Source organism: Podarcis pityusensis (assembly GCF_964106645.2).
Source record: "Podarcis pityusensis genome assembly, chromosome: 8".
Taxonomy (NCBI): Eukaryota; Metazoa; Chordata; class Lepidosauria; order Squamata; family Lacertidae; genus Podarcis; species Podarcis pityusensis.
Genome location: NC_138033.1, coordinates 5,592,535 through 5,608,985, shown reverse-complemented (window position 1 = coordinate 5,608,985; position 16,451 = coordinate 5,592,535). Strand labels below are relative to the sequence as shown.

Genomic DNA, 16,451 nt, shown 5'->3' with positions numbered 1-16,451 from the left:
TCTAGGAACTCCTTTTAACTTTCCCCAACAATAGTGCTGAGTTTTTACAACTTAAAGAATCAACACCTGAAGTTTTGCTTGCTTTCCTCTTCCCTCCCCATCCCTGATTCCTTTAGTGAGGTTGCAGACAGTGGCTGCATTGTCCTTTAGCCTCTCTGCAGTGCAGAGCAAATGTTAGGTACTCTATTAATAATAACAAAACAGGTGCAATCAGGTGCTTCTGTCCAGCTCCCTAAATAAATTTGCCATGTGGCTTCCTCCCCCCGCCCCCCATTGCAGACTTCCTAAAAAAATGCAACATTTTGAAACGCGTTGGCGGTGGTGCGCCCTTTTGCCTTTGGGGGGAAAGGTTGCCCCGACTAGGGACGCTTTTCGCCCCGCTGTGAACTTTTCAGAGGAGCCCTAAAGGAATCGCTTCCAGATGAAAGGTTAGGCTGTAATCCCATTTTGCTGCACCAGGAGCGGTGAGGCTGCAAAGAGCCGAAGAAGCTGCGCTATGCTCATGGTAACAAAGGGGTAAGTACAGTGCGCATCTCCAGACATCTGTACACCCACGCGCGCATGCAGGCGGAGGGGAGTGGAAATTCATTGTGTGCCTCCTCGCTCTTTGCCTCCCTTCCTTTCTGCCTTCAGCTTCTAGGAAACTTTCCTTCCACCTGTGCGCTCAAAGCAGACGCGCTTGGCTCTTTAATGTGGGGTTTTAAAGGGAAGGGAGGAAGCGGTTCTGAAGGGGAGAAATCCACCTGCAAAAAGAGGAACGCGCCCTTCCCGGCCCCATCGGTTCTCCTTCGCAATGGGTGTCTGTCTGGGTGGCTGGCTGGCTGGGTTGCAACACAGACGGAGCTGGAAAAGCATTTTATTTCCAGGAGTAGCACGGCACTGCGCCTCTTCGCTTCCCACCCACGTTAAGCGTGTTAACAGTATTTTACGCGCGTGTGCGCGCGCTTGGTCTCCTAGATGTCTGCTTGGAAAATTTTGCAGATTGAAATATTTGATGCAGTTGTGTAGAAATCAAGGAACGGAATGAATGAATCGTGGGTGGGCTCACGCGTTTTAAGCCACAACATTTGTGTGTATTTACGTATTTTCTTCCCGTGTGGCTGCCTTGGGGGCTCCGATGTGCCTATGGATGGATTTAAATTGGGGCGGGGGAGCTCCTGTCCTTGGTGCGTCTAAGGTAGATGGTGGGACTTGCCTGTTATGCTACATGCAGACCTATTAAATATTAAATCTAAGGATGCAAGCTTTAAGCTGTGTGGTTTAATGGGTTAAATCTTCCAATTCATTTAAAGGGGGAAAGCGGCTATGTCAGCTTAATTATAAATGTCACTAACGGTGTGAAACAGCCTTTCAGTATGTGTTGTTTTTTAATGAGAACAGGGAATGTGGAGCACTGAGACAAATAAAAATCAATATTTCAAGCCACACCGCCTCCTTGTTGCAAAAGGGTGTTTGGCGCTGCTGATTTTGCAAAAGGAGGGATGGAGCTGCTGATTTTGCAAAAGGAGGAATGCACACCCCCCCCCCCCAGCTTCACCTGGATTTAAAAGCTGGTGTGTTTAATCAGGAATACTGCCTGGCTTTCAAAACAAGCACCCCAAAATACTGCTAGTTCCTGTTCTCTCAGCTGGTTAAAGTTGCAAAGATAAAGCATTGGCAGAAGGCTCGATTTCATGAAAAGTGGGTATAGGCAGAATTATCTTCTTCTGCACCAAGGGGGTGGCAAGAGTCTCCTTCGTTCCAGGATTCTAAACAAACGCCTTGCAATATGAACATGTATTAATTGGTTAATCCAAGAACTCAATGCCTTTCAGGTTATCTGCAAGAACATCGGTGCTTCATTGGCAGACCTTGTTTAGTACAGTGGTACCTCGGGTTACATACGCTTCAGGTTACATACGCTTCAGGTTACATACGCTTCAGGTTACAGACTCCACTAACCCAGAAATAGTGCTTCAGGTTAAGAACTTTGCTTCAGGATGAGAACAGAAATCGTGCTCCGGCGGCGCGGCAGCAGCAGGAGGCCCCATTAGCTAAAATGGTGCTTCAGGTTAAGAACAGTTTCAGGTTAAGAACGGACCTCCGGAACGAATTAAGTACTTAACCCGAGGTACCCCTGTAATAGGAAGATCTTGTTACTCAGAAGCAACCAGATGAGTCGGCCAGGTAAAATGGATACCAGCTTCATCCTGCAGGATGATAGCTCAGTTGGTTAGAGCATAGTGCTATTAACGCCAAGGTTGCAGGTTCGATTCCGGTATGGAACAGCTGCATATTCCTGCTTGCAGCGGGTTGGACTGGATGACCCTCGGTGTCCCTTCCAGCTCCGCAGTTCTAAAACCCTGCAGGTGCAGCAAGGCACAGGCACAGCCTCTGGCCAGCGCAGACTCATTGCAATGTTGGGGGCAGCTGTAGTGTCCATCGAGTTGAGCCAGAATTCTTTCTGGTAAACAGGGAGCCTTGGACATGTGCCGAATCTCTGTGTTTGCGTCTGGTCTCCCATAGGGCCTCCGGATCTGCTGTTCTGTGCATATATTGTGGAAATGACCTTCCTTTTCAGTTAGTGAAGCGCAGCAGCTCAGCCGGGGTCAAAATAGGAGCTTACATTGCATGAGACAGACACGGCATGGAATCTCATGGGCAGGGAAGAGGTCTACAGTTGTTAATAATAATAATAAAAATAATAATAAATTTTATTTATACCCCGCCCACCCCGGCCAGAGCCGGGCTCAGGGCGGCTAACACCAGTAAAATTACAATAAAAACATAATGGGGGGGGGACACCAATTTAAAATACAAAAAATAAAATACAATTTAGAATGCAGCCTCATTTTAAAAGCAGCCGATAGATCAAGACCATAAGGGGAGGGCAGCATAAGAGTCAGACTGTGCCTTAGACAAAGGCCAGGCGGAACAGCTCCGTCTTGCAGGCCCTGCAGAAAGATGTCAAGTCCCGCAGGGCCCTGGTCTCTTGTGACAGAGCGTTCCACCAAGTCGGGGCCAGTACTGAAAAGGCCCTGGCCCTAGTTGAGACCAATCTCACCACCTTAGATTAGGACCTCCAAAATGTTGTCATTTTTGGACCTTAAGGTCCTCCGTGTGACATACCAGGAGAGGCTTTAGCTGTACACAGAGCAACCCTCCTTTTCGTTTTTCTTCAAAAGCCCAGGGTGTTCAGTCAGGCTTACAGCCTAGCTAAGTGTGTCTGAGAGCACATCCTTAATTCATTTGCCATTCTGCCCTCATCCCCCAAAATGAGTTGGTTTCTAATCCATTTGAAGAGGCAAAGGCGTGCACTCTGACCTCCCTCCGCAATAGCAAGGGTCCTGGAGAACGGTTCTTCTGCTGTGCACCATGCAAAAACAAAACAATGCAAACGTAATTATCTTTGGTCACATCCACACCATATATTTTCAGTGTGCTCTTGTACCAATTGAACAATCTGGATAGTCTCTTCCTCCAGAGAATCCTGGGAACCTTGGTTTGTTAACCGTGCTAAGAGTTGTTTGACCGCTCAACTACAACTCCCAGAACCCTTAACAAAGGATACTTGGCGGGGAGAGGAGGAGCCAGGACTGTTAAAGTGGCATAAGAGTTGTTTTAAGTGCATGATGTGGGTGTTTGATGATGGTGCTTCCTTACACAGAGACTGGCTCAGGGCAGTGGCATAGCGTGGTTTGCTGGTGCCCGGGGCACACACGCCGGGCAGGGTACAGAGGATGAACGGAGCCCGCAGCACCACCACAGTCCTCACCTCTGATGCTGCCGAAGTGACCACCCACCAGAGCCGAGCAAGGCTGCTCTTCAAATCCCACTACCAGCCAGGTGGCCATTCAGCGAGGAGGCTGGGGACACAGCAGCAAGGCCAGGCTGGGCTTTAGGGCCCGGCAGTGGCGTAGCATGGGGGGGGCGCTCGCACTCGCAGCTCTCTGCCCCTACTAAAATCCACAGGTTAGGGGGCGCAAATTACTTGCCTTGCCCCGGGTGCTGACAACCCACGCTACGCCACTGGGGCCCGGGACCCCCAAAGGCAGACAGGGAAGAACAGGGAGCCAGAGATGGAACCTTTACAGGACAAGGATTCCCGCAGACACCAGCACTTGCTGGGGGGGCATGGTTTGTGCCCCCTCAAAATTGTGTGCCCAGGGTCGTGACCCCCGCCAGCTCCCCCATGCTACACCTCCCTGGGTGGGCGGCATCGAAGGTACTAACCCCCTAAGTGAATGCATCCCTTCACTAAATGGTACTTTGGGATTCAAGCACTGTTGTTGACATCCATCTGCCTCAAGAGACAATGGGCCCACGTACCTACGGGACCGCCTCTCATGGTATGCCCCGCGGAGGACCTTAAGGTCCCCAAATGACAACACTTTGGAGGTCCCAAGACACAGGGTGGTTAGATTGGTCTCAGCTAGGGCCAGGGCCTTTTCAGTAATGGCCCTGACTTGGTGGAACGCTCTGCCACAAGAAACCAGGGCCCTGCGGGACTTGACATCTTTTCGCAGGGCCTGCAAGACAGAGCTGTTCCACCTGGCCTTTGGTTTGGACTCAGGCTGACCCTTATGTTTTCCCTCCCCTTATGGTTTTGATCTATGGGTTGCTATTAAAATGAGGCTGCATTTTAAATTATATTTTAACCTGTATTTTAAATTGGTTTATTTTTTATTTTTTGTAATTTTACTGGTGTTAGCTGCCCTGAGCCCGGCTCTGGCCAGGGAGGGCGGGGTATAAATAAAATTTATTATTATTATTATTATTAATGGAGTTCACCTCTGGGGGTAAAGTCAAACCACTGTTTTAGCAGCACCGCAGTGACCTCCCCAGGGCTCAAGCCTGGGCAGTGTGTGTGTAGGTCCTGGGCTGCCCAGATAACAGAATCCCCTTGGCCTCGCTGATGTGGTCCGAAGGAAAGTGGAGCAATAAAATCTGGGACATTTGAAGGACATAGGAACTATGCTTCCCTTAAAACCAGCTGAGCACCTCAGGACAACATGCTGTTCAGCTGAGTCATAAGCTGCTGAAAGATGCTTGCAAGGAAAGTAAAAAGAAATAGAGGGCATATGGCATTTATATGATTTCCTGCACCACTAACATCTAGTGAATGTTACTGTAAAACACCTTCAGTTTATATAGGAGTGTGTCATGGGGCAGGTGACCTTCAGGGACTCTCACCCCCTCCCATAAATTATAGTCACTCTGCTCCTTGTGAGAACAGTACATGCAGCTGCTTCAAGTTCTCTTTCCCCAAAACCGGCATGGTTGGAAAACCAGTTGCTAAGATTTACAACTTGAATTATTTAAATTTGGGGCAGCTTTTCTTATTATTATTGGTTGCAGGGCACTGGGAGTTCCATCCTTTGGATCCTTGCAAATGGGGTTTGCTGTAATAATTTTTTGTTTGTTTGTTTTTATTAAATATTTTCTTGATTTACAAAAGTGTGTGCAATGTCTCTCTCTCTCGTAATTTTTTCCCCATGTAACATTTTTACAAATCAGTTTCATTTGTTGAGAATTTGAAGCCAGTAAGCCTCTCCTCTAAGCTAGCTTTTGGCGAGTCTCGGAGCTTCCGCTTTTGTGTTAGTTAATACCGGTGTGTTGTGGTTGCAGTGTGGTTCCAGTGCAAACAAGGATGTGGTCTCTGGTCCAGTTGAATTAGAGAACCGTAGAGTTGGAAGGCACCCCATGGATCATCTAGTTCAGGGGTCAGCAAACTTTTTCAGCAGGGGGCTGGTCCACTGTCCCTCAGACCTTGTGGGGGCCCGACTATATTTTTTGGGGGGGGGAGGTGCAAGAGCACCACGAGCCCCGGTGGCTGCTTACCTGTGTCTTGCGAGTGGCAGGGGCTGGCGGTGGCGGGGGAACGATGAGCGGCACACGAAAGGGCTCTGGAGAGGGGCTGCTTAAAATGGCAGCCGCTCGAGCGCTGCTGCTGCTGCTGCTGCTGCTGCTGGCACCAACAAAGCCCAGCCCTCTTCCTCCTCTAGGCAGGGCAGGGAGAAGCGAGGAGGAGGGAGGGAGGAGGCGCCACCACCGTGTGAGGGAGAGGGAAAGAACGCACACACTGGCTATCCACATGGCGATTCTCGGACCGTCCACGGGCCGGATCCAGTAGGCAGTTGGGCCTGATCCAGCCCGCAGACCTTAGTTTGCCGACCCATGATTAGTCTAACCCCCAGGAATGCAGGAATCACATGGACAAGCATACTGGTGTTGGACTCCTTTGCTGTCCCTAAGCCCTTCTCCCTAAGCTGCTCTAGCAAGACCCTGCTTGATGGAGGAGTTGCTTAGATCTCAGTTACGACATGGATGCCCAGGAACATAGGAAGTGTTATCAGAAGCAGCCTTATATCGAGTCCATTTAAGTGCAGTTGACACTGACGGGCAGCCGCTTTCTTGTGCTTCATACAGTGATCTTCTCCAGGCTTACCTGGAAGTACCAGGGGCTGGATGTATGGGGTGTTAGGGGTGGGATAGTACCTTTACTGGGGGACACGTCGTGCTCCTTCTGGGGCAGTTCATCCACCTTTGGTCCCCACAGTATTTTATTCAACACCCCTGTGCTTATATATAGGTCATGCAATTCATAGATTTTTACAAAATCTAGATTGGATTTCACGCAGAACCTTTCTAGAACTGATGCCTTGCTCTTGACTCCTTATTTATTTCACCTGAAGGCCCCGATCTTGCAAAGACTTCACTTTCCACTTTCCTGTGAGGAAGTGGTTTCAATGGAAGGAGGTGTCAGAGTGAAGGTAATTTACCCGTGCAGCTCGTTTTGTGGGGCAGAAGCTGATGGTGTGTGTGTGTGTGTGTGTGTGTGTGTGTGTGTGTGGATCTACACTCTTGCACTGCTTTTTCTCACTGTTTCTCTCCCCTCCTCTTCGATTCCCCACAAGACCGAAATGGAAGATGTGAGCTCCAAAAGGGTCAGCGAATTCTTGCAGAAATGCGTCAAGCTAGAGGATAGCGAAGGGGACGCCCAGCCCAAGGAGGAGATCATAGAAGTGCAAGCCCTCCCTATCCTTGTGCCATCCTACCCTCAGACAGTTCAAGGTATGGACGTTCCCTTCCTCGCATCCTCCGTTGCGATCAGCCTTATCTGTTTATTTATATGCCACTTTGCCACAAAATTGTGTATGAAGAACCCTCTCTCTCCTTTTAAATAAAATTATAGCAACAAATACAAAAAAAAAGATCCATATTTGCATAACCAGGCTAAAAATCTACTAACCTCATTTACCAGCTTAAACTGAACATTGCATTGCTACAATTTACAATATTAAAGCTGGGATAGCTCAGTCAGTAGGGACGCGGGTGGCACTGTGGGTGAAACCACAGAACCTAGGACTTGCCGAGCAGAAGGTCGGCGGTTCGAATCCCTGCAACGGGGTGAGCTCCCGTTGCTCGGTCCCTGCTCCTGCCAACCTAGCAGTTCAAAAGCACATCAAAGTGCAAGTAGATAAATAGGTACCGCTCCAGCGGGAAGGTAAACGGCGTTTCCGTGCGCTGCTCTGGTTCGCCAGAAGTAGCTTAGTCCTGCTGGCCACATGACCCGGAAGCTGTACGCCGGCTCCCTCAGTCAATAAAGCGAGATGAGTGCCGCAACCCCAGAGTCGGCCACGACTGGACCTAATGGTCAGGGGTCCCTTTACCTTTACTTTAGCTCAGTCAGTAGAGCATGAGACTCTTAATCTCAGGGTTGTGGGTTCGAGCCCTGTGTTGGGCAAAAGGTTCCTGACCTCTCCTCTTATTCCCACAGAGGAAATATCCATGGTCTTCAATACCTGCGCGATGCCAGCCAACCTGGGTCCGTGCACCAGGCGGAGGCGCGAGAAAGGCGGCGGCCACGACGGGACGAGCGCCTCCCTCTACGTCGACCGCCGCAAATCCAAGGTGTGGAACTACTACACGAAGCTGGGGGATGCTTACGTCGAGTGCAACGTCTGCAAGAAGCAGCTCTCCTTCCACAACAGCACCACGACCATGAGGGAGCACCTCGTGAGGAAGCACAGCATCCGTGACACCCTGCTCTCTCAGCTGAAGGACGACCAGGTTCCCGACCCCGACTACGTGGCCCAGGAGACGGCGATAAAAAGGGCCCGCCAGCTGACGCCCGAAAACAGCAGCCAGTACCACGCCGTCTCCTGCGCGGAACCCAGGACGGACGTGATTTTGGAGCTGGTGCTGGAAATGATTTTCCGGGACCTGCACCCTCTCTCGGTGGTGAAGGACAAAGGCTTTGGCCTTCTGATTGGCTATCTAGAACCTAGCTTTATTCTCCCGTCCCCCATGCAGCTCTCTAGCATGTTGTGGCACCGGTACAACGTGGTCAAGCAACACCTAGAACATTACCTTCAAACGGCCCAGTCGATTGTGATCTGCGCCGAGTTCTGGCTGTCCCAGCCCAACCAGACCTACTTGACCATCATGACTAACTTCATCGACGGGGAGTGGAGGCGGGCCAGGTGTATCTTGGAGACCCAGCAGGTGCACGAGGATAAAGGGGAGAGTAACTTGGGAGACCGGCTGTACTCGGTCCTGACAGACTTCGGGCTGTCCAACAAGTCTGTCTTCTGCGTGATGCACGACAGCCTGCAGGATTTGGGGGCCAACTCCTCGCAACCCAAGTGCGTCTACGGCTGGACCAGCTTGTGCTGTGCCGCCCACCTGCTGCACCTGTGCGTCAAGGCGGGCCTCGAAGTGGAGCAGGTGCAAGAGGCCCTGAGCGCGGCGCGCAGCATCGTCTGCCACTTTCAGCAGGATGCGAAGGCCACCTGCTCGCTCAACAGCAAGCTGGAAGCCATCAACAAGACGAAGCTGAAGTTGGTGATGGACACGGGGACTCGGTGGATAACCACCATTGAGATGTGTGAGTGCCTGCTGGACCTCAAGTGGGCTATCATGTCCGTCTTGGAGGAGCACCCCAAGGGAACAACGGTGGTCCAGAACTTGGCCGACCACCAGTGGAAGCTCTTGCAGGACCTGGTGCCCGTCATGAGAACGCTCAAGATCGCAACGTCCTTCTTGCGGGAGGAGCAGAACTTCTCCATCTCCTCCTTGATGCCATGCATCCACGGCATTGTCACAGCCATAGGGCAGCAATCGGAAGAAGCGAGCGGCGTCATCAAGACGGTGGTGAGCAACATCAGGTCGGAGCTCACCCAGCGCTGGGGCATCTTGGATGAGGAGAAGTTGCTGGAGAGCCCAGCGGTGGTGGCCTCATTCCTGGACCCACGTTTCAAGGAAATGAGGTTCCTCAGCCCCAGCCTGAGGAGCGAGCTGCACAAAAAGATAAAGAGCATGCTCTCCCAGTTCTTCAACCACCAGTCCCCGCTGTCCAACCAGTTCTGGGTGCCGAACGCCGACTACAAAGCAGAGGTTGGCGAAACGGCCTGCCAGATCTCTGCCCATAAGGAGAGAGGCCCGAGCGGGCAGTCTCAGAGTATGTACGACATCCTTTTGGGGAAGGACCCCACGGAGAGTATGCCTGAGATCCATCAGCAGCTGGAGAACTACATTGTGGAGCCTCTCTGCAAGCGCAGCACAAACCCCTTGGACTGGTGGAAGAACAATGAGCACCGCTTCCCCTCCGTAGCCAGGTTAGCCCGGCAATACCTGGCCATCCCTGCGACGGTTGTGCCACCAGAACAGGCCTTTGCTGCCAGCGAAAGCGCCCTGGAGCACCGGAGAGGTGTGCTTGCTCCCGAGAACCTGGACCAAATCCTCTTCTTGCACCAGAATTTCGATTTTTTAGAATCTATGAGAAATGGCAACGAGAATCTGAGTAAGGCGGTTCACAACCAGTACTGAAAGTCAGGTGCGCCGAGACCAGTGTATTACGGTGTGGCCACTGCACTGTGAGATGAGGAGGGATGCAAAATCTTGGAAGGGGGGCACCTTGGCCCTCAGGTTACTTTAAGGGGAGGCACAGGTCAGGGCCTGATCTTGCCTGCTTAATTTAAAGATGAACGTTTGCCTGCTGTCTAAACTCACCCTTGTTCTTCGCTGTAGTGGTATCTCAACCTACAACTCAGTAGTGTTTTTTCTTGAAAGGGTGTGCTGGACTCGGAGCAGAAAACAGACCTTACAAGGGCCATATCCAACAATAATCTCAAAAGATACAGGTGTGTTTCTGGAAGGCCAGTCCTAGTCTGGAGGTCTATAATAAACCTACCCATTTACCTGTCTTATCCTGGAAAAGAAGGTACCGTATTTTTCGCTCTATAAGACACACCAGACCACAAGACGCACCTAGTTTTTGGAGGAGGAAAACAAGAAAAAAAATATTCTGAATCTCAGAAGCCAGAACAACAAGAGGGATCGCTGCGCAGTGAAAGCAGCAATCCCTCTTGCTGTTCTGGCTTCTGGGATAGCTGCGCAGCCTGCATTCACTCCATAAGACGCACACACATTTCCCCTTACTTTTTAGGAGGGAAAAAGTGAGTCTTATAGAGCAAAAAATACGGTAAATAGGGAGAGAATGTAGAAATCGCTCCAGAGCTCGTGGGGCTCACTTAGTTTAGTGCATTATAATGCTGTAGTGTGTGTGTCTTCATTTTCATTTGCCTTTAAGGTTCCTATGAGGCCCTTCCATTGAGGGAGACATGGGTGTTTTGAGCCTCCATCACCCCTTTACCTGTGCAGGAATCCTGTAAAACAGAGGTGGCTACCCTACCACCTGCCAGATGTTGTTGGGATGCAACTTCCATTGGCCTTGCCGGCTAGGACTTGATGGGAGCTGGAGTTCAACATTTTGAGGTCTGCAGGTGAGCCGCACCCTGCTTTAGGAGAAAGTTGTGGCTCTTTCTACACATCAGTTTACCATGTGCTAGTCCCACATAATGCAGAAAGCCACCACCCTCACCTCTTCCCCCTCAGAGTAAGCTAGGTGCTTCCGTTTTTAAAAACAAAAGAATGCTGCGCTGTTGCAACCCTTCTGCATCAAGACACAAGGACCAAGTGGGTTGCAGGAAGCCTACACTTCCACCCAGAACAAAGACGTCTGTGCAGTATAGCTGTACCTTGAGGGTGAGCGCTAATCCTGACCTACAGACTTTCCCAGTTCCTTTGCCTTGTACTAGCCGATGGTGATGAGGCTCAAAATACGCATGTTTCCACCTGCAGAGGGGAACATGCGACTTAGTCTGTGAGTGAGTGGTGCATTTGTTATGTAGGCCCTTCCAGGAAATCCATTCAGATACTGCCTCTCTGGGCAGGTCAAAACCTTGTGATGTTCACACAAAGTGACACCTTGATCTGAAGGTGAGATGAACCTCTTAAGGCTCGTCCACACTTCCGCTTGTCTCATGCTTACTAGGCATGGGTTCAAGTGGTTTTACCTTTGCCCCACTGCCTTCTCCTGCAAAATCCACTCTGCAGCACTGATTTGGAACAAATGACATAGAATTGTAGAGTTGGAAGGAGCCAACCCTCTGCATTCCGGGAATATTTTGCCCAATGGAAAGCCCGATTGTTTGTTCCAATTCAGCAGCAAACTATAGGTTTTCCTGGGGGATGATCCCCATAGGCTGAACTGCTAGCAATTTTTTGTTTTTCAGATGATGCTTCAGAGTTGCATCTGAATTTGGACCGTTGCAAGGGTAGGGAATGGAAAGGACATGGGCGAGGGTTAAGAACGAAGAAGTATGCCTTGAAAAGAATTTGCACTGTGGTGCCCTTTTATGACAAAGCAGACAGCACTGTAGGTATATCTCTTTAAGGCTACTTTCGAAGTCTTGCTGCAGTGACCCCTGCTGCACGTAACTGAAGACTGAGCCTTTCTTTCTCCTTTGGAAGAAAACCTTTGATGTCGTTGATTAGTTGCACTAAATGTTTAACTGCTTGTCCTCGAAGCCGCTTTGAGTCAATTAGCAGCAGCACGAGAGAGTGGATATCGCGGAGTCGGATTCCTTTTTAAAAACGCGTTTGCCGATTTTAAGTGAGATGCAGGACTCGGAGCTATGCTCGCAGGTTACGTTTTGCAAGTAGCCACACAGGCTAGCACACCCCTTGGCTGGGGTCTGTGTTTGTAACCCAATCTCTGCAGCATGCTGGAAGGGTCAAGGAAGAACAGCAACGGTTTAAAAAGAAAGTGTGCCACTCGACTCCAGATACATGAACGTGACCCTGTGAGAAGTACTTGCGAGTTCTGGAGTAGCAATCTCCCATCGAGGGTGACTGAGGGTAGGAGCGTGAACAATAAAACCATTATAATCAACACAAAAATACAGAAGCTGAAGATATTATTGACGTAGCCACCAGAGGCTTGGAAAAACAGGAACGTCTTTATGCTGCAGTGAAATTCGGTAAGTGTCAAGGCCTTCAGTGTCCCTAAGGGGAGGGAGTTGCACAGCTGGGGTGCAACTTCAGGGTGCAATTAACGCTCCCAGGTGGCTCCAATTTTGAGCCCTGTCATAAAAATGCTTATCTCCCCCACCCCCAAACCTCTTTCATTGGTTCAACAACTCTTCAGAGAAATTGTCATTATAAAAGAGCTGATAATGAGGTTTCCTCAGCCATTAGCAAGCTCTTCTGACTTGCAAAGTTTTGACTTTTCCTCCTTCAGCTCTTCCAGGTTCTGTAACTCTTCTTCGTTCATCTTTATGGCTTCAGGGGTTTGCTTGTCATCCTTGTAAGCTGCTCCTGTTTCTTTTTGTGGCCATTTCAGTCTGTCCCGCAAAAGTGGCAGGTCTTTTGCCAAAATCTTCCTTGCTGGCAGTTAAGGTCTTTCTTGAGTGGAGAATTGGAGATTCCCCAATGATCTTCTTTCAGAGGCAAAGACATTCTTCATCATCACTCAGTCTACCATTTTCCAACATCCCATCTGGTATGTGTCCAGTTTATTACACCATCTGATTTTCATCCCTTGGCTTAAAATACTCTTCCAGTCGTTCCTCCTTCACTTTCAATTCTTCCAAAGCAGAGCAACTTGTAACACTGTCTGTCGGTATGTAGGATAGCGTAATGCAAAGCTCTGTACAGCACAATGTCTGGTTATCTCGCTGCAGCTGTTTTAGCAAACTTGTTTTTAATGGTGCAATCCACCCTGGGACTATAAAGGGTGGGTAATAAATTTATTAATGGGACGCGGGTGGTGCTGTGGGTTAAACCACAGAGACTAGGACTTGCCGATCAGAAGGTCGGCGGTTCGAATCCCTGTGACGGAGTGAGCTCCCGTTGCTCGGTTCCTGCTCCTGCCAACCTAGCAGTTCGAAAGCACATCAAAGTGCAAGTGGATAAATAGGTACCGCTCCGGTGGGAAGGTAAACGGCGTTTCCATGTGCTGCTCTGGTTCGCCACATACGCCGCCTCCCTCGGCCAATAAAGCGAGATGAGCGCCGCAACCCCAGAGTCGGTCACAACTGGACCTAATGGTCAGGGGTCCCTTTACCTAATAAATTTATTATTATTAACTTTTTCATTCTCTCTCCCTTTAAAGCATTTTTTAAAGCCAGACAAAAGCCAGACTGAAGGATGGATAAACCATAACCAACCTGTGTTTTTTTTTGGGGGGGGGCAGGTTCTTGATGCCTTGTTGGCTTCCAAAAGATCATCAACCAGTTTTGTATACGGCATGACCATGTCCTGGCATTCCCAATCTGGGGTAGATCCTCTCTCGTAACATCCATGGTTATTTAAAGTTTCTTCAGAAACGGATAAATAAATGGCTTGCAGCCAGCATTTTCAAGAGAACAAGTGGCCTCTCTTAGCAGTGTTTTTTCTTACCTGGGTGAGGATCTGACCTATAAACATTTCCTCAAGGCGATTGTGCAGTCCTACATCCCGGTCAGAGATTCCTTTCTTGGGATTTAAATTGGGTTCTCACAATCCATAGCTACCTTGCGATCTGAAGCTTATATGTTTCAGAGTCGGAGGGACAGCTTGAGTTCATAAATGAATGGATGACACTTTCGGCCACAGCAACAAAAGAACATTGCGATATACACAGAACAAAATAAAAAGTCGATGATATAAAACACAGTTTAGGGTCCACAGTTTGAGTTCATATCTGACCATATTCCATGGAGTCTTCTGCATTTCAGTGCCATTTTCAATTTTTTTCTTTCAAATTACTTTCTTCCTCCATCATTTCATTCCACAGTCTCTGTGTGCGCACTTTTGCTGGTTGCATCCAGCTGCAGTTCTTTCTGATACGGAATGAAATGGGCAAGTCCTGTAAATCCCAGTAGCTTTCCAAGAACCTGGATTGCACTATTCACTAGTGAGGCCGAAAACTTACCGCCTTCGCCCTCTTAAATAAAAACAAAGCCGTCTGGAGAAAAGAAACAGCAGCTGAAGAATTCCCAATAATGAAATCCATCTCGGCCACCGCCACTGACACCACTGCCAAGTTACACAAGTTTGTGTTTGTGATTTTTCATCGCTGTGCTGCTTATGCAAAATAATGGTGCCATAACCTGCTTCAAGGTGCGGTACTTTAAAAGGGTAACACTGGGTCTAACTGGAAAGATGAGCTTTTTTCAATGGACAAAATAAAATCTTTAAAAAATAGTTCAGTTTTGTTATTCATGAAGTTTATATAAATGCTAAGTTTTCTTCTGAAATACACAAACTGATAAGCCTGTCCAGTAGTAGCAAGTGGGAGCCGAATTTCGGCTGCCGTAGGGGCTAGCCGCAAAGGGGCAAGCAAGGTGGCTAGTTGCCCGAGCTGTGGGGCAAATGGTTCTAGCAATAAGGCCTGAATCATGGGGTCAGTGAAGGAAGAACTAGGATTCAGGCAAAAGCTTTAAAACATGCATTGGGTTATGCTCAAATAACAGGGAGAAATACATAATTTCGTTTCATCAGCTGTCCTGGGCTTGAAGGACACATTAGGCTACAGAGTATGGTTACCAGATTTTTTTTCAGTGAATCCGGGGACACTTCCCCCCCCCCCGGAGCTGAGTACTAGTGGGGATGGTGAGGCAAAAGACCCTGGGCCCAAGCACACATGCATATTGTATTGTGTATTGTGGCACAGGAAAAATGGCGGGCGCCATGGCAGCAAGCAGCTCCTGAAGCCAGCAAGAGCCAACTGCGCTAACCGGCTGGCTCCGGGCTGCTTAGGCCGCCACTGCCACGTTTTCTGGGGACAGATTTGCAAATTTGGGGACATTCCAGGGACAGAATTTGTCCAGGGACAGATATGCAAATGCGGGAACTGTCCCCAGGAACCGGGGATGTCTGGTAACCCTACTACAGAGGACTTAGGCACTTTCATCGAAAGCTGAAAACCATGGAAACTTCAGGGCTCATCCACATGCGAGTTTGATGTTGATTTGAAGCCGCTTCTGTTTTTGTTGTGTCCACTCGACAGCCGCCTCTTTCAAGTGCAATCCTGGCAGCCTGCACTTTCCCACCACTAAATTTAGATTTCTCTGAGCTGCAGCTAATCCAATAAGGGAAGAAGATCCAATATAAAAAGGCACATTACCTGACTGAGGATGCACTGAAGATCATTGCATGGGTGGGGTTTTTTTTGTTTTAGAACATGTGTGGTGAAACTTCACTGGGTGCTGTCTGTTACACCACCTCCTCCTTCCATGAGCCCAAAGCAAAAGATGTAGGCCTGCCCTTTTCCACAGGTTACAAAAATGCAAACACAACACGCTGGCTAATAACTGTTAGTAAATATATAATTGGTACGTCATTCAAAATATACGAATAAGCCACATTATCCAGTGAGCACTGATCCACTAGTATGATCTTCACTAGTATGTATATTTCATTGATAATTATTCGGTATGTACCTCTTTATATATTTTGTTCCACTGTATATCTTACATACAGGTTGCTCAGTTTTGCTCAGTTTTGTTGTCATTCGTTGCTTGCAATTCCATTTCTAGCTGATTAAGACTTTATTCTGAAACAGTTGAGCTATTCCAGATGCACTGTCCTTTTGAGACATCGGAGAGACGTCTTCCTTTGAAACTTTTGTGAGACGTCTTCCTTTGAGAGATGGTTTGGTGTTCCTCGCTATTCATTGGTTGTTTGAACCTTTGTTTGACTCTTGATACATATAACAACTTGCAATTACTTGCATATTTTTGTGAGATGTGTTGTATGATACAGTGGTGCCTCGCAAGACGAAATTAATCCGTTCCGCGAGTCTCTTCGTCTTGCGGTTTTTTTGTCTTGCGAAGCACGGCTATTAGTGGCTTAGCGGCTATTAACGGCTTAGCGGCTTTAAGAAAAAGGAAACAAACTCGCAAGACATTTCGTCTTGCGAAGCAAGCCCATAGGGAAATTCGTCTTGCGGAACGACTCAAAAAACACAAAACCCTTTCGTCTAGCGAGTTTTTCGTCTTGCGGGGCACCACTGTATATTATTTTGAAGTGGCTTATTCGTATATTTTGAATGACATCATACCAATTATATATTTACTAATAGTTATTAGCCAGCGTGTTGCGTTCACATTTTTGTCGATTGTCACATTTTGCAACACAGGGGT

The 16,451-nt window shown here is 48.7% G+C and overlaps 1 protein-coding gene across 2 annotated transcripts; it reads left to right on the top strand.

The window, feature by feature from the left end:
* The first annotated feature begins 409 nt into the window (after positions 1-409).
* LOC308484138 (E3 SUMO-protein ligase ZBED1-like) lies at positions 410-14,511 on the top strand. 2 transcript variants are annotated; one of them, XM_081018759.1, is made up of 3 exons: positions 410-516; positions 6,897-7,053; positions 7,760-14,511. In XM_081018759.1, the coding sequence occupies exons 2-3, from the start codon at positions 6,903-6,905 to the stop codon at positions 9,808-9,810; spliced, it is 2,202 nt and encodes a 733-aa protein (XP_080874885.1). In that variant the 5' UTR covers positions 410-516; positions 6,897-6,902; the 3' UTR covers positions 9,811-14,511. The 2 variants fall into 2 exon arrangements, with proteins under 2 accessions (XP_080874885.1, XP_080874884.1); XM_081018758.1 differs by lacking the exon at positions 410-516 and adding an exon at positions 5,777-6,752.
* The last annotated feature ends 1,940 nt before the right edge of the window (positions 14,512-16,451 follow it).